The following is a 17,646-nucleotide window of genomic DNA, read 5'->3' as shown; positions in this document are numbered from 1 at the left end:
TATTTTGTCGCACACATTCATGCAAGACTTTTTACAAAGTAAAAATAAAACCAGTGTTTGATGTTGCGTTCTCAGTGATGACCTTCAATTAAAAAAAAATCTACATTTTCTTTTGTAATTGTGCAGACAAAATTGGCCGACTTGCAAGGCGAGGCGGAGCGTTTGGCCTCGATGCACCCCGAGCAGGAAGATGCCATCTTGGGCCGCCTTGCGGAGATTAACCAGGTGTGGGACAACCTGAAGGAGACGCTGCAGAACAGAGAGGAGTCGCTGGGAGAAGCCAGCAAGCTGCAGCAGTTCTTGCGCGACCTCGATGATTTCCAGGTAATGAGGAGGTTTATAAACCTCTTGCGCTTGTAATAATACACTTGCACTATGTACACTACAAGCACAAGCAATCACTTGTTCATCTTCCTCCCAATTGTGCAGACCTGGCTGTCTAAAGCTCAGACAGCGATTGCATCGGAGGATATGCCCAACACGCTCCCGGAAGCGGAGAAGCTGCTGGCGCAGCACGAAGCTATCAAGAACGAGATCGACAACTACCAAGACGACTACCAGCGCATGCGCGACATGGGCGAAGTGGTGACACGCGATCAGAGTGACCCGCAGTACATGTTTCTGCACCAGCGCCTGCAAGCGCTCGACACGGGCTGGAATGAGCTCAACAAGATGTGGGAGAACAGGCATAGCCTACTGTCCCAGTCACATGGCTTCCAGGCCTTCCTTAAGGATGCCCGCCAAGCAGACGGCTTCCTCAGCAATCAGGTGCGTAACTCGCAGGAGTCTTGTTACTTTGTCGGCTGGCGTGCGCGAATGGGTCTAAAAATTGAGGACGTTTTTATGCGCTGCAGGAGTATGTGCTGGGCCATGTTGAGATGCCGGCTACCTTGGAGAGTGCCGAGGAGGCCATCAAGAACCACGAGGACGTCATGACGACCATGGACACGAACGATGAAAAAATTGTCGGCGCGCTGGAGACCGGCAGGAGGCTGCTCACCGAGGATAACACATACGCAGACAAGATCCAGGAGAAGGTAGACTCCATCGATGAAAGGTGTGCCTGTGCTTCAGCATTGCATCTTTAATAATACCTTTTCAGTTGTGTTGCATTAACATCATGCATTTGAGTAAAACAATAATTATGATGCAGTTTTAATGTATTTTATGCCAATTGGAGACAATTCTCGAGCTTAATGTTTTCATCTTTGCTTTCAATGCAGTCCCTAATTTTTTTAACATTATTATGCCTTGCTTTACTGTGCCTTTCTTTGTTCGGCTATTAAAGGCATAAGAAGAACCGTATGACAGCTGAAGATGTTCTTGCTCGACTCAAGGACAACCGAGATCTCCAGAGGTTCTTGCAGGATTGCCAAGAGGTGAGTACTGGGATTAATAGGGAAAAGCTCGTTAATTTCTTAAACACTCGCAACTTTGCGTACTGACTGGTTGCACAGAACGCAATGAAGGTTCATGTGTTCAATGTGCCTCTTTAGTGGGCTTGCCACCTTTTCCACAGAACGAACCCGAACTTATCTAGGCAGCCCAGGTCGACCATAACTATGCAGTACACTGGAATAAAGTTCAACACAACCACCAGATCACAGTACAACTCAGTTCCTGGCCACCTAAGCACAGATGCCAATTCACGTTGATCTGGACAGTCAAACTCGGACAGGTGGCACAAGCCTGCTGTTCAGTGACAAACTGGTTTGAACAAATGGTGCGTCTCCTTAAAGGACGCTAATGATTTTAACAGTGTGCATTCTGTCCGCATGAGTGCACGTGTGTGCGTGCAAGCATGTGACTGGGATTGTGGGGTATGACAACGACGAATGCCATCCTTGACCTGCGGGTCACTTTTTGGGCAGGCCGATTGCAACAGCACGAGTTTTTAGCATCAGTTTTCAGATATGTGGCATTCCACACTGTACAGCATCAAGAACAGCCATCTAAGTGTTTGGAATTGTGAAGGATTACCATCCAGTGGTATATGCTCTACAATACAGTCAGCGCCACCTAGTGTTTAAATAGACATGCTTCGACTTGCGTAATTGTGATCCCCACTGGACTGATACACAAGGCCGCAAGCGCCACCTTGCATTTGGATATGCACAGCCAGTTCTGGCGACTGACAATGTTAAATGTAAATTATTAAACTCTGGTTGTCACTCGGTGGCCATAGATAGTGTCTGTAACAGAGGTTCCAACCTTTATGAACGTATGGACCACTGTCAACCCTCAACCTTTTGGGGGCTATGAAATGTACGAACTTGCTTTTGCGGAATATAAATGGCGGAGCAGTGGGCAGTAAAAAAAATAGGTGCTTTGTGTAGAAAATCATATATGCAATGGTAGCTCATTCGCCGCTTGATGCAGAGGTTAATGGTTTGAATACAGCGGCCACCCCGATTTACTACTGCAGGTGTATTAACAGTAAAAATACGTTGCGGTCTGCTTCACAGTCGACATTAAAGATCCAGTGACGTGATTTGCATGAGCAGCCAATTGTGTGCCCTTGTGATCCAAACTTTAAAAAACGACACCGCAAGTTGCTCAATTGAAATTCACATTTCTATCATCGCCCCCTAATTGCTGTCAAGTGCTAAATCAATTGGCTTGTTGCTTGAGACTCGCTGAGGCTTTCCTAGATAAGCAAGTGCAATAATTTGTAATAATAGTTCTGCGGACCAATACCAATGGTGTGGGTGCCACGGTGTCGAGACGTTTAACTTCTTCGCCTGGTATAAAGGAGTTCGTGGGTTTGATCCCTGACCTGACACCTGTATATTTGGAGTTTTCTTGTTCTCCCCATGGTCCTTCTGTTTTTCCCTCCACATTTTAGAAACATGCATTTAGAGTATTTGGCTGCTATATATTTCCACATGATAAGCCACTTTGTTGAGCTATCGTTTGTGGTCAGATCGCTTCTGAAAAAGAGCTCTATAGCTTGGCGGGCCTTACCTGGTAAAATAAAAAAGCGTACATCACAGGTCGGTAACCACTGTTGTAGAAGTTAAGAGCGCCACCTGGTGGTCCATTAACGAGGTTGTGTTAACAAAGACTTCGGAAAACACCAGGTTTAACTTAAACAGGTGCTAAAACCAGGGGCGGAGCCGCAGGGGGCGCTGGGGGGGGGGGCTTAGCCCCCCCTGAAATTTTAGTAAAGTCGGTAATTGGGATAACCGGATATCCAGCTGCTGCAAAATGCTGGCTGCCACCTTGTGTGCTGCCCTGCAGGCTGCCACTTTGTGCTGCCCTGCAGGCTGCCACCTTGTGTGCTGCCCTGCAGGCTGCCACCTTGTGCTGCCCTGCAGGCTGCTTGAGCAGCAGCCTTTCGAACTTATCGAACTTATTAGCCACATCAACGGCTCCGACCTATTAATAAACTCCGCGTTCAAATCCAATAAAATTTGTTTTATACATTTGTGGTGCCCATTGGAAACCAAACACTGGATATCTCAGAATATTGAAGTCAGCTCCCCCAAAGTCAAAATCCTGGCTCTGCCCCTGGCTAAAACCCTGGTTGTCTCGTCCATAGCTCACCTTGTGGATCAATGAGAAGATGCTGACAGCCCAGGACATGTCGTACGACGAGGCACGGAACCTGCACACCAAGTGGCAGAAGCACCAAGCCTTCATGGCCGAGCTGGCGTCCAACAAGGAGTGGCTGGAGAAGATTGATGAGGTAAGGCCCCTCATAGTTGCAGAACGCCGGGTTGACAGCCACCGACCGACGACGTGCACGCCTGCATGCATGTCATGCTATCACAGTTCATATAAAAATGTATTGGATATATTTAAAAAGCATTAAATGGAAAAGTGGGTCCAATAAGGAAGGATTTTTTAAATTCATGTATGTTCCCTTTATAATTCCAAATTAGAAATACACTGTCTCGATGTGCCATTAGCTTGTTTTTATTTAAGGTATTTAACTGATTGATTGGTCTTTGGTGGCGCTTGTGCAGGAAGGGCAGCAGCTAATGGTGGAGAAGCCGGAGACTGAGCCGATGGTGAAGGAAAAATTGTCAGAGCTGCACGAGCTGTGGGATGAGCTGGAGAACACCACACAGCTCAAGGCCCAGAGGCTCTTTGACGCAAATCGTGCAGAGCTGTTCACGCAAAGCTGTGCTGACCTGGACAAGTGGGTCAATCAGATCGAGTCGCAGATCAGCTCTGACGACCACGGCAATGACCTCACCAGCGTTAACATCCTGATCAAGAAACAACAGGTAGCACACCCGCAGCGATGATGCAAAAACACGAGTCTTGTGCTGCATGTGGTTGTATATTGACAGGAGGAACGGCAATGCGAAGCAAAGACACTAAAATGCTGGCTACCCCTGACAGATGCTGGAGAATCAGATGGAGGTGCGGAAGAAGGAGGTGGAGGAGTTGCAGAGCCAAGCGACCGTGCTGTGCCAGGAGGGGAAAGGACGGGACGAGGTGGATAGCCAACGGCTCACGGTGGAAAACCGCTTTGAGCAGGTGCTAGCGCCCTTGCAGCAGCGACGCGACAAGCTGCTGGCATCCAAAGAGGTGCACCAGTACATCCGGGACCTCGAGGATGAGATCGTAAGTGCTCTGTCATACACACACACACAGAAAAGATACATTTATGCCTGCCCAATTATCTCTACACACCTGGTACATATCTAACTGTAAACGTAACATGTTGCCAAACCCATTAAAACCTTTTTTTTTGGACTATAATTTGTGCTCAGCTTTGGGTGGAAGAGCGCATGCCACTGGCCGCATCTAGAGACCACGGAAACAACCTTCAAACCGTCCAACTGCTCATCAAGAAAAACCAGGTAATTGATGGAAGAACCTTACGTTGCCACCGGTTGAGGTGTTGTCACTTGTAATGCTGTTTGTACAAACGCCTGCACAACATAGCACTGCGGCAAGCTCAATTGCAGAAATTGGCACTGTGTGAATGCAGAACCTGCAGAAGGAGATCCAGGGTCACGAGCCGCGCATCGAGGACATACGCGAACGCGGTGAAGACCTAATTGCACGCGGCAGCGTCGACCCGGAGGCCATCCATGAAAGGCTCGAGGACCTGCGGGCGCTGTGGGCCACCATGATCGTGGAGGCCAAAGACCGCCACATCCGGCTTGAGGAGTCCCTCAAGGCCCAGCAGTACTACTTCGATGTGGCTGAGGCGGAGGCGTGGATGAGTGAGCAGGAGCTCTATATGATCGCCGACGAGAAAGCCAAGGTACGGCTCGGTAGTGCGGAAAGCACAGTCAGCACCGCTCGATGTAATGTGATCGTTTGAACGGACGTGCGTAGGCTCGTGTGCATGCACTTGGAAATCGTGTTTGGTTTTCACACCCAGGACGAGCAGAGTGCCGTGGCCATGCTGAAGAAGCATCAGATCTTGGAGCAGTCGGTGGAGAATTACTCGGATGTTATTCACCAGCTGTCAGAAACCAGTCGCAACCTCGTCACTTCCAGGCATCCAGAAAGGTACCTTACTTTACCTATTGAAAGTTTAGCAGTTATTGTCAAGTTTCAATATCCATAAATATATACCATGAGCAAAATGAATAGTTGATATGCTGTAATATGAATATAACAATGAAATAAAAATATCCTAATTTGGCAGGAGGCACGTATAAGTTTCCTGCTTTTTTTGGCATGCAGCGAGCGCATTGGGCTGCGACAGTCCCAGGCTGACAAGCTCTACGCTGGCCTCAAGGACCTGGCAGAGGAGCGACGGGGGCGGCTGGAGGAGCGGCACAAGCTATTCCAACTCAACCGCGAGGTGGACGACCTGGAGCAGTGGATTGCTGAACGCGAGGTGGTGGCCGGCTCTCATGAGTTGGGCCAGGACTACGAACACGTCACCGTGAGTTGCTGCCATACGCTTATTTGTTCATGTGGCTCGTAAATAGCTTAACTGGGGCTAACGGCAATTAATTTCTCCAGTCACAGTTCATTTCTTTGGTTTGATTCGCTTTGGCATCGTGTGTCCCTTTGCAGATGCTGAGCGAACGTTTTGCGGAGTTCGCACGCGACACGGCGACGATCGGCCAGGAGCGTGTGGACAGCGTGAACAGGATCGCAGACGCGCTGATCGAGGCTGGCCACTCGGACTCCGCCTCGGTGGCTGACTGGAAGGATGGCCTCAACGAGGCATGGGCCGACCTCCTGGAGCTCATCGACACACGCACTCAGATGCTGGCCGCCTCGTATGAGCTGCATCGCTTCAATCACGACGCACGTGAGGTGCTGTCCCGTATCAACGAGAAGCAAATGCAGCTGCCTGAGGAGCTGGGCCGTGACCAGAACACAGTCGAGAGCCTACAGCGCAAGCACACCACCTTCGAGAACGACATCCAGGCACTCGGCGTGCAGGTGCGTCCATCTCATCAGCGTTTAAGGGCCAACGGTACCATTTGAAAGTGGGATAAAACATAATAAAGCAGCTGGAGAAAGAAAATAACAGTTTGTTCAACAATTGTGCTTAGTTAAGTTGTTTTTTTACACCTGGCAAGAAGCGACCCTGTACTCTACTCTCCTGCAGGTGAAGGTGCTGCAGGAGGATGCGGAGAGATTGAGAGGAAGCTACGCAGGGGAGAAAGTGGAGGACATCGAGCGGCGGGAGGAAGAGGTGGTGACCGCCTGGAAGGGGCTGCTGGACGCCTGTGAAGCTCGCAAGCTGCGGCTAGCTGACACTGGCGAGAAGTTCCGCTTCTTCAGCCTCGTGCGGGACCTGATGCTCTGGATGGAAAACACAATCCGGCAGATCAACGCCCAGGAGAAGCCGAGGTTAGTGCGATGACATCGCAAATTAAAATGCAAATCTTGTTAAAACAAACATTGATAATTATTTGTCATCGTCTGTGGAACTGGGGGAAGTTTTTCTTTTCTTTTCTCAAGAGGCATAAATGTGCTTTTGTAGGGATGTCTCTTCAGTGGAGTTGCTGATGAACAACCACCAGGGAATTAAGGCGGAAATTGATACCCGAAATGACAACTTCACGACCGTCATTGAGCTTGGGAAATCTCTACTAGCCCGTCAACACTACGCAACAGACGAGGTACACACCAAACATCGATTTAGACACCAACGTACTTTAGTCAGTTGGGTAACAATGATGAACATGATTGCAATTCATATGGGTTTTTTAAATTTCTCTTTAAAAGCTTGAATCAATCTCCCTCCCCATCAGATAAAAGAGAAACTTGGTCAGCTGACTGACAAGCGAAAGGAGATGGTCAGCAAGTGGGAGGAGAGAGCCCACTGGCTCAAACTGAGTATGTAATTCAGTGCACTTGCGTTTGTATCACCTGACACATTCACGTTTATTACTTGCAGTAAACGAAAGTGAATTTTATGTGGATGTCATGGAGTATTTACGTTGCCCTTTACAAGTACAATAATGTTTTAAAAGTACTTTCTGGTCAAAATTTCCCCCTTGCTCAGAATTAATGTTTGGCGGTGTTTATATTTATTGATTGTCCTGAGGCAATGGTGGAAATTACGTTTCACAATACTATGGCAGATACTTGTTTCCTTTACTGTTTCTACAAAGGTAAGCTAAAAGTCATTGAATGGGGCATATGACAAAACCACCCGGAATGCGAGGCTACATTGTGGACAGCAGAGGGTTACTGCGGCATAATCAGTTCTTGTATTCATAATTCTATACTGCCACAACTATGCTCCTCATATTCAACAACCAGTACTTTTTATTATTTATTCTTATTATAACGCTCGTTTACCCAGGAAAGCCTCTCCGAGTCCCATGACTTTTTCAGGAGTGTCTTGACAAGTTCTGCAGTAGGGGGTAATGATTATTTTGTACATTCCAATTGAGTAATTTCCAGGAAATATTAAACATTTGGACCATGATGCCGGCACACAATGGCCTACCCTTGCAAATGGCATAATTGGATCTTTAGCGTCCACTGTGAAGCAAACGATGAATAATTTTTCGGTTGATACACCTGCAGTAATAACCAGGGTGGCTCCTCATTATATGAACCGTGAACCTCTGCAACAAGTCACGAACGCGCTTTCCGCTAGGCCATGTCACCACCCGATGACGCATTTTCGAATAACCCCCCCGACGGCTGCGAAGTGTGGACAGGCTTTCATACAGCAATGGATTGACAAAGAGGGTCGTTTCATATAACTAAATGAGACGTTTATTTCGTGCCTTTAAACAAAATATTATCTCGCGGTTGATCTGCGAGTTCTCACGGAGACTCACGTATGCCAATTGCTGCTGCCGACAGTCCTCGAGGTGCACCAGTTTGCGCGCGACGCGGGGGTTGCCGAGGCATGGCTGCTGGCCCAGGAGCCACACATCACCACGCAGGAGGTCGGCGAGAGCGTGGACGAGGTGGAGCAGCTGCTCAAGCGCCACGAGGCCTTTGAGAAGTCCGTCTCCACATGGGATGAGCGATTCAACGTGCTCGAGAAGCACACCACCGTGAGTGGGAGGACGCACGTGGCTTGGCCGTGCCTGATGCCCCCCCCTCCTCCTCCTCGCAACCCTCCCCCCATCCCCTCTGGAGGTTTCTTCGCCGGCTGTTGTTGCTGCTGATAATGCTACTTCGGCAGTGGTTACATTTTCAAGTTGTTGCACACCCGCTTTTCTCACTTCATCAGCTGGAACTCTTGGAGCTGCGCAAACAACAGGAGAAGGAAGATGAAGAGAGGAAGCAGCAGAAACTGCAGGCTGAGTTAGACGAAAAGAAACGCGAAGAGCATCATATAGCTGAACAACAAAGGTGTGTTAACCGCTACGAGGTATTAGCACACTTAAGTTACAGATTCGTCAAGTCAGTAATGTTAAGTTATTTTAAATCCAGTGTCTCTTTGGTTTTCATTGCGTTTTTTAAAATATAATTTAGCAGCATGCAATATTTTGTATGGAAGATGTAAACAAAGTTAGTAATAAATAATTTTACACGTGATCATTCCAATTTTTTTCACTTTTCCCAAAGGATACAGAGTCAAGAGGTCACACAAAACGGCATCTCTTCCGACCAAGAATCACCCAGGGTCAGTCCTTACTGGTCCAGACACTACATGCCACACCGCCACTGTTACCAGAACAGATAGAGATATCATTGCAATTTTGCCATTTAAACACGCAAGTATAAGATATATTTATGATATTTGGTATTTAAAAAAATAAAGGGATCGCAGAGTTGTGAACGTTACATTGTTGCTTATATGACATTATTTCCTATTTAAATATTCTCACGTGTTAACATTTGTATTTTTATTGATATTGCAGAACACGTACTGTTGTCATATTTAAATCATTGCATGTGTGCTATACAACTTGGAAATGAAGCCTACTTGTGTATAACGTTACGTTCTTCCTTATTAAAGCGAGTGTTGGATGAGGATAGCATTGTCACTAACATCTGATTAAAGGCTGGGTTCGTCACTAACCAAGTCACTCCCGCTTAATAATTTGCACACAGTTTTTGCATTTAACAAATGTTTATCACGGTTCGCTTTGACTCTGAACCGTGAACATTTACCATGACCAGATGAGCAGCACAGGAGGTAATACTTGTTTAATAGTTAAATGACGTATGTAATACGTATTCTAATTATGCGCATATGCTATTACACTTGAACATGTTTCCATCATCGTGGTTATATGTTGATCATCATGGAAATGCAAATTATCATTGAATTAATTTTAATGGAGATTTTTGAAAGATCGTGAAAGAATAAAATACTATATCATTGCCTCATTCTAGTATGCCTCGTTAAAACACAATATGCACACTGACCAATTAAAAATTACAGCCTGTTGCATATTTATTTATTTAAATGAATTCTGATACAACATGTAAGATTTCTTATACATATTCATAATTTAAAATGGACGCAATTCAAAAGGCCTCCTTTATCCTAACAGCACTCGAGTCGCGTGTTAAATGCCAAAATAAAAAGGTTATCAATAATTCAAAAGGCTGCTTTGGTCAAATTACTCTTGACAAAGGGATCATTTTAAATACTGTAGCCTGGGGGCATGGTGCATGAACCAGAGCAGAACACTCGTAGGGTCTCTGCAGGGAGCGACTGCTCATCGCGAGGGCACATCGCTTGGCTCAGGCGCTCATCACTGGGTAAACGCGCATCATAGTGTGCAGTGCTCCCCATCATTTACTGCGCCATTTAGCCTCTGTATGCAGTGGCCTTTATATACAAATCTTTGTACATGCCTTTCATGCTTCTAAACGGAATTGCCTACGCTAATATGTAGTGCCAGGTGTGTGCCTACCCTGTGTGCAACTCTGCTTGTTTTGATCTTCACTGCACCGTGCATGTTGGAGTGTCTGGGTTGATGTGCTCCCCTGCCCGTGTTTGACGTTTATGATGGATGCGCATTTATTACGATGTATACAGCTCTAGTGTCTAAATTCGATCATGATCATATTCATTTACTTATATTTAACAGATCGAAGATTAATAATCCGACGGCAATAGTTGCTCCTCTGTGTACGTATTTTCAACTAATGCTGGGGAAATACGGTAAAAATCTAAAATACTAATATTTTGTGGAAAAATTTACCCAAAGGTTATCGTGTGTGTTTTCTCAGCCACTCAACCGAGTTTGGCTGCGTGTTGAGCATTTTTCCTTTTAAGCATTTGCCATGCACAACTGCGGGTATCATTAGGAGTTCATCTCCTAAAGATGCTGATAGTTGTGCTTGGAAACATGACAGAAGAAATGCTCAACATGCTTGCCCATCAAAGATCGCACTCTTTCAAAGTATTTGCCACTTACCGGGTGTTGTAAACCCCTTGTCCAATGCATCTCTCAAGCTCGTTTGGTAACCTGCGTGCTGCATCTTTCCAGCAGGGCTCCAACATGCTGGATCCATCGGTGAACGGCAATGGCGACAACGAGGCAGATGGTGCGAGGAAGCTGACCCCGGAGCCATCGCCATCGTCCGACCGTCGGAAGCCCCAGACGCTGCATTCTCAGTCTGTGTCCACATTGCCTGGCAAGGCCGAGGAGGCATCAGCCTTCCGCAAAGAAGGCTTCCTGTTGCGAAAACACGAGTGGGAGTCGCATAACAAGAAGGCGTCCAGCAGGTAGGGTCCAATGCCAGCCTCCTGCATCCTCTACATCTGCATACTGGCTGGGAATTAAATGTTTAATTGCTAGCCTACATGTTTTCTTGTGTTTTCAACTGCAGTGGAATGTACACGGGTATGTATGCATTGTAATGGGACGGCCAATTCCAAGACGTGTAACACAATGGTGTGGGGGGGGGGGTGACTAATGGTACATGTGCAAGGAGATTTATTTGTTTGGCCTTCTTAATGTGTACAAAGACATTCATTCAGGGGCAAATGGTAGCACTCCCAGAAGCCACACACCACATTAACTAATGGATAGCAGAGTGAATTGTATATTCATTTGTCAAATTGAAATGTTAATAGCTATAATGACCATGGGTGTTTTTTACATTCATTTTAATAAACAATGTTTTTTCCATTGTTAGGTCTTGGCACACACTTTACTGTGTGCTGCACAACCAAGAATTTGGATTCTACAAGGATTCCAAGAACATGAACACTGGAAACACCTACCATAATGAAATCCCTGTCAATTTGGCCAACGCGGTGTGTGACGTTGCCTCGGACTACAAAAAGAAGAAGCACGTGCTCAGACTTAAGTAAGTGTCATTCATTTCCTGTTGTGAAGAATAATCACGGGGCTGACCACAACACCACCAAGAGCTCTGTCCAGCGTGTTTTGTACCATCTCGTAAGGCAGAGCTCGTGAGCGAGATGAGAGGTTCATTGTGTCTGTTTCGCGAGAGAGAGCAATTTTAACGTCCACTCCAGTTGATGTTGGACCCCATCAGCTGAGAAGAATGTGTGCATCATACGAGAGAAGGATTTCGTCTGTTGGCCGTGACAAGGCAATACAGCAGCAACAGCACGAGTTTGTGCACAAAATGTTGCTTTACATTATGCTGCTGGTTTTTTTACAATTGAGTGCCTGAATATATGAAAAATTTTATGTTTTTTTAAATTCTACTTTTCCAGGCTTCCTGATGGAAATGACTACCTGCTTCAGGCCAAAGATGATGTGAGTAATATAACTGGAATATTAAGGGAATATGTTAATGTGAATGGTATGGTGAGACAAGAGATTATTAATTAACAGAGCTTCTTGCTTCAGCACATCAGATTTTCTCTCCACTTTCCAACGTGTTCTTGCCTATGCTGAATTAAGACCCTATCATTCTCTGGATAGTAAATTGCATGAACAGAGTATCTATGTATGTATATTGAACTTCTGTTGCACCGTGCGTAGTCAACCGTGCTAATCAAAGGTGCAGGGAAGGGACAACAAACTAAACACAAAAGCAGTTCTAAATAATTGTATTTTCAATCTAGATTTAAAAGTGCATAGCTCCAGTGGTTTCCTAATATCAGAAGGAAGAACATTCCAGACAGCTGCAGAAGGGCATCTGAAAGCATGCGATGCAGTCAGTCTTTGTTCAATGGCCAGCCAAAGAAACGAAACAAGGGTGACCGGTGTTCGCTTGATGGTTTATGCTCCTTGACGAGATCAGTAAGGTATTGTGGTTCATTTGTGGCAAGCACTTCGTGTATTTGCACGTGAGAAAAAACCCACATTTGAGTCAAGGATACATGTACTACACACAGATAGATCAGCAACCTGCTTGTTGTATTGTACCACCACTTACAGGAGCCACCTCATTTTGCCCGCAGGTATTCTGAAATGCAGGCTAAATGCCCTTACTTAGCTAGGAAAGTCTCTCCAAGTTTAAAGATTTTTTCAGGAGAGTGCTGGCTACATTGAGATGTTTGGTCAATTCTCTTAGTGCGTTTTTCGCATGTGGGAGGACACCAGAGTAACTAAAACCCATGCATTCAAAAGGATGACGTTCTCAACATCACACATATATTCAATCCACAGTGTCCCAATTGAGTGAATACATCCGTGCACTGCATCCATTGATGTCCTGTCATCTTCTGGCAACCTCACAGCTTGTGATCCACCAACCCTGGAAATGCAAGTCACTGGATAGAAGGAAATACGGTTGCATTGGTCTTAGTGGCTGGGGTGTGAGACAACCCCCGTTTCACAAACTGACGTGTGTATCGGCCCATAGGAGGAGATGGCCAACTGGATACACAGCATCAAGGCAGCAGCTTCGAGCCGGGACTCAAGCTCGCCCAGCAGCCAAGGGAGCCAGGCGCCCATGCGCTCCAAGACCATGCCGTCCGGCCCTCCCAGCGAAGCCACCAGCCCTGAGAAGAAGGAGAAGGATCGGGAGAAAAGGTTTAGCTTCCTTAAGATGAAGAAGTAGACGCTACATTGCCGGCCGCATGGCTCTACACGTCGATCCGTTGTGTACACGGGAATATGAAGGTCACTACTGTTAGTTAAAACTTTGGAACAGTGTTTTGCAAATAATTTTTATGGCTGATAAAGCGGGCGTAGGGTAGCCCTCAAAAGACGTTAATGTAGGATGAACCGGGCAGTTTTGTTATCGCTGGTTGTAGACCGAACACGACATTAAAGTCAGCATGCAGTGGTGTAGCTATGTCATGGAACGTATCCTTACTGTGATTAAGAGTTAATTAGTTCTTTACGGTAATGACATTTACTGTGAGGCAGCTTTTTAGAAGGGTAGTAGGGTGTGTTTCTTTTGGAATATTTTATTAGATAGTTTTTTTTTCATTTTATTGTATTACAATCTTTTTATCATTCCTATACTGGACAAAAATGACTGGACCAATTTAAAATATGGTTTTAATCACTACAGTTTATGCAAGCTTATGAAAAACAAAGAGGATGCAAATTACCATGTTGTGATGATTATTATTATTGTTAGCATTCTGCCATTAATGAGCCGTTATTTCTGGGCACACTGTCTACAGCATGATTTGATAACGTGCTATTTAAACTCCCCTCGTGGACCCCACAATAAAACATGAAGAATTGCGTTGGACGGGAGAGGGATTGCTTGCTAATATATTCATTTCACCTGGAAGCAGACCCCAGCTTTTGTCTTGTGTACATGTAAGATTATTCCTTGGTAATTGATGGATAAGAGAAGGCTTACCATAGCAAACTGACAATGAGGAGTACTTTAGGTTTGTTCTGAATGTCGTTCGAGGACCTTCAATTTTATTGACTTTCCAATATATGTGTAGTAAAAACATACCAACTAGAACTTCATGTAAACGACTTATCCTGTAAAGCTTGCCATATTGGGGTACCAGATTATATACATAAGTAAGTCTTCTTTGTTGTTTTATTGCACTTCTTGTTAAACATTTTTCAACTGTATCCATTCAAAGTATGTTAATAAACTTAATCAGCCTACCAAATTATTCCCATTGGTCACTTATTTTGTTAGTGTAAAACCCATTTAAACACAGTGCAAACATTGTACAGGTTGCTCGTGTCCGCAGTGCAGGATAACTCTCAAGTCCGTGTGGGAGCAGAGTAGGGGACACTGATGTTGAGGGCATAAGGTTCATTGTGGTGTCTACAAAAACATGTTTTGTGACCAGAGGTTTTTTGAGACAGGCAGATGCCCATGGCTGATAAAGAATAATAACGTACAGTGAGTCATCTGTTACAGAGCTGCAGACTGAATTTCCATCGGGCCATTTTCCATGACACTCCAAAACGGTTGGATTTAAATCCCTACAATCTGTTTATATCAAATAGGGTTTGTTTTCCCCAAACGTCTTTATATACGATTTGTGTAATTGTGCAATTCATTTTAATAAGACATATAACGCAACTCTGGCACGAAGAGCATGAGTAAAATGGTAATGGATGTGGGAGTGGTGCAAATGCCAATTGTTGACCTCTTGATAACCTTTGACCCCTTGACTATTGGAATAATTTTTCGTGTCTTGCCCAGAACAACTCTTAGAATGGAGTGTTGTTATCTGTTGGGCAATTCCTCCTGCGATGACCCCAACACCATGATTATCGGCTCGCCCAATTCCAAGGGGCAATACAGCTTTGAAGTGGAGTGAAAAAAAGAGGAATCGTTAAAGTTTTACAATGAATAAAAAATCCAATAAAATTATATTGCTTGTAATATCCAGAGATAAATCCCCGTGAAGAATATTAACACATTTAACCAAAAATGTACATTTGTTTTTACACTGGATGAAAAATGTAAGAATGCAAATGGAGTGAAAATAAAACCATTTCCCTGGAATGTAAGTTCTAATTGACCATTCATGTACCGGAAATAGATGTGGTTACGACACGTAGACAACACAGCAGAAGCAATTAGCTCTTTGCAACTACTTCAAACATTACCCAACTTAATTCCAAACAGCTGGAGAGTTTTACGTAATACGATGTGTTTTTTTAAAGGCGCAATTGTAAACAATCGTAAGGTAAAATACGAAATTATTTCAGTACGGCGGTGTTATACACGTGCGTCGTCAACAATTACGATCGCCGTGCGGCGTTTGTGTTCTGAACTAAGCTATTCGACACATTCTGCAGCAAGACATCGATACGTCATTTGTATTTACATCCTCGGACAGTCCTGATGCTACACTTTAAGGGTTATTGATCTTGTCGCCACACTCAACCTCCCACTGCCAAATGACTCTTAATTGCACGAGAGCTGCCCTGAGACCATCTCTCACCGCATTTACATTTCATTAAAAAAATCCCACCTCGCGTGTCTTGCACACAACAGGTCATCAGAGAAGCAACAAGCAGAAAACATCCGGAATCAGAACAACAAAAGAAACCCACTCGCCACCATCGCAATTTAAATGCCTTAAAAGAACGTGTAATAGACTTACATTTCAGGCCCTTTTGTCAACCGACTGCTGGCCGTACGAGCGCAGCGCGCCAATCGCTGAACCACCGCCCTTCCACCCACCTCTCAACGGGAGAATACAGAGTTCAAGCAATGTAAACGTCGGTATACGAGAACCGTCACCCACAATGCACCAGATCGCGTTTAATCTCAGAAGCCAAAGCAGAGTTGAGTCCGAGCTAGACGGCGCTCCGATGGGCGGGCATCGTGCACATAAAACGTTGCGAATGGTTGGGGGGGGGGGGGGGGGGGGGCTACGTGGTGGCCAAAAGAGGGCAGTGCAGAAAAATCAACGATTGTAATGTAGAAGGGAAATAATAAAAATAAAACAATAAAATTCTCACGGCGTTTCGGCCACAACACAAGTAGCCTTCCTCAGGTGAAGAAACAGAACTGTCGGAAAGACAGCGCTCCAATGAACACTGCTAAGCTTGGCAGCGTCTTTTAAGCTGGGTGGGAGGAGCAGAGCGCCTTGACAAAGGAGTTTACATATCAACAGAGGAATTTAGCATTGAAGTAGCTGTGTTAATGTGAGAGATTAGCAGGATGTTAAAGTCAGAAATTAGCATGTAACTGGGAGATTATATTAAACATTACACTGAAAGGTACTAAGAGATTAGCAGGATGTTAAAGTGAGAAATTAGCATGTAACTGGGAGATTAGCACGATGTTAGTGTGGGGGATTAGCATGTAACTGGTCACGGAAGTAGCTATGTTAAAGTCAGAGTTTTACATATCAACAGAGGCATTTAGTATATTGATGCTAAAGAACTGCAACTACCCAACTATCATACAATAAATCGAGGTGAAAGAACTAAATATAAACAACATCAATATCAATGTACTCAATATATTCTCCAATAAGCTGAGCTTTTAACATAAAGTAACTGGGTATACACTACACTATATAATGAATACCATATAGTAAACTGATAAAAAAAAACTAAAATATAAACTATATCAATATCAATAAACTCAATATTCTCTCCAATCAGCTGAGCTACTAACAATAAGTCATTATACATTACAATTCTATTACTCTTTGTTTTTTTTTGGTAATGTCACGTATAAATAAGAAATAATAAAATAACAATAGCGTACGACGTTTCGGTTGCAACACAAGCAGCCATCAGGTACAGAAGAGCTAAATTTATGAGAGAGGGGAAACACATAACCCCAGATGTATATACAGACACCCAAGTAGGGGGAACTGACACAGATACAACAGGGGACACAGAGAGAGAAGCATACCAGACAAACAGGGTTTATCGAAATTTTGGAAACCATGTAAAGCAACACAGACGGTCGGTCAAAACACAACGCTTAATCCGGTTGATCACCCTATTTGAAAGATTGCTAAATTGCAAGGTAAGTATAAAACTCAAATACAGACCACACACACACATCTAAGTAGAGCGAACCAGCACAGAGACAAGCACAAGACCATCTGTGTTGCTGTACATGGTTTCCAAAATTTTGATAAACCCTGTTTGTCTGGTATGCTTCTCTCTCTGTGTCCCCTGTTGTATCTGTGTCAGTTCCCCCTACTTGGGTGTCTGTATATACATCTGAGGTTATATGTTTCCCCTCTCTCATAAATTTAGCGTCTGTATATACATCCGAGGTTATATGTTTCCCCTCTCTCATAAATTTAGCTCTTCTGTACCTGATGATGGCTGCTTGTGTTGCAACCGAAACGTTGTACGCTATTATGTTATTTCATTATTTCTTATTTATACGTGACTTTACCGAAAAAACCAAAGAGTAATTCCTGCAGTCACGAAAGCTTCAAATCAAGTCATT

At 44.7% G+C, this 17,646-nt stretch overlaps 1 protein-coding gene across 4 annotated transcripts in view; it reads left to right on the top strand.

Moving 5' to 3' along the window:
• Positions 1-14,371, top strand: part of LOC116939751 (spectrin beta chain, non-erythrocytic 1) — a 50,921-nt gene extending 36,550 nt beyond the window's left edge. For 3 of the 4 annotated variants that reach the window (XM_032948515.2, XM_032948516.2, XM_032948518.2), the window contains 22 exons: positions 127-324; positions 430-768; positions 855-1,057; positions 1,289-1,379; positions 3,542-3,688; positions 3,969-4,232; positions 4,351-4,575; positions 4,725-4,814; positions 4,946-5,224; positions 5,345-5,475; positions 5,653-5,857; positions 5,992-6,366; positions 6,536-6,780; positions 6,914-7,052; positions 7,185-7,269; positions 8,254-8,450; positions 8,630-8,751; positions 8,968-9,025; positions 10,848-11,086; positions 11,500-11,673; positions 12,050-12,092; positions 13,147-14,371. In XM_032948515.2, coding sequence (XP_032804406.1) covers positions 127-324; positions 430-768; positions 855-1,057; positions 1,289-1,379; positions 3,542-3,688; positions 3,969-4,232; positions 4,351-4,575; positions 4,725-4,814; positions 4,946-5,224; positions 5,345-5,475; positions 5,653-5,857; positions 5,992-6,366; positions 6,536-6,780; positions 6,914-7,052; positions 7,185-7,269; positions 8,254-8,450; positions 8,630-8,751; positions 8,968-9,025; positions 10,848-11,086; positions 11,500-11,673; positions 12,050-12,092; positions 13,147-13,344 — 4,047 coding nt within the window. In that variant the 3' untranslated portion in view covers positions 13,345-14,371. The remainder of the gene's footprint in view (positions 1-126; positions 325-429; positions 769-854; positions 1,058-1,288; positions 1,380-3,541; positions 3,689-3,968; positions 4,233-4,350; positions 4,576-4,724; positions 4,815-4,945; positions 5,225-5,344; positions 5,476-5,652; positions 5,858-5,991; positions 6,367-6,535; positions 6,781-6,913; positions 7,053-7,184; positions 7,270-8,253; positions 8,451-8,629; positions 8,752-8,967; positions 9,026-10,847; positions 11,087-11,499; positions 11,674-12,049; positions 12,093-13,146) is intronic. The other variant, XM_032948517.2, reaches the window with a different exon arrangement.
• The last annotated feature ends 3,275 nt before the right edge of the window (positions 14,372-17,646 follow it).

The sequence above is a fragment of the Petromyzon marinus genome, chromosome 6 (genome assembly GCF_048934315.1).
Source record: "Petromyzon marinus isolate PM22_M1 ecotype Great Lakes invasive population chromosome 6, UKy_Petmar_22M1.pri1.0, whole genome shotgun sequence".
In the NCBI taxonomy this organism is placed as follows: domain Eukaryota; kingdom Metazoa; phylum Chordata; class Hyperoartia; order Petromyzontiformes; family Petromyzontidae; genus Petromyzon; species Petromyzon marinus.
Note: the sequence above shows the minus strand (reverse complement) of the source record. Positions and strands in the feature narration are given on the sequence as shown.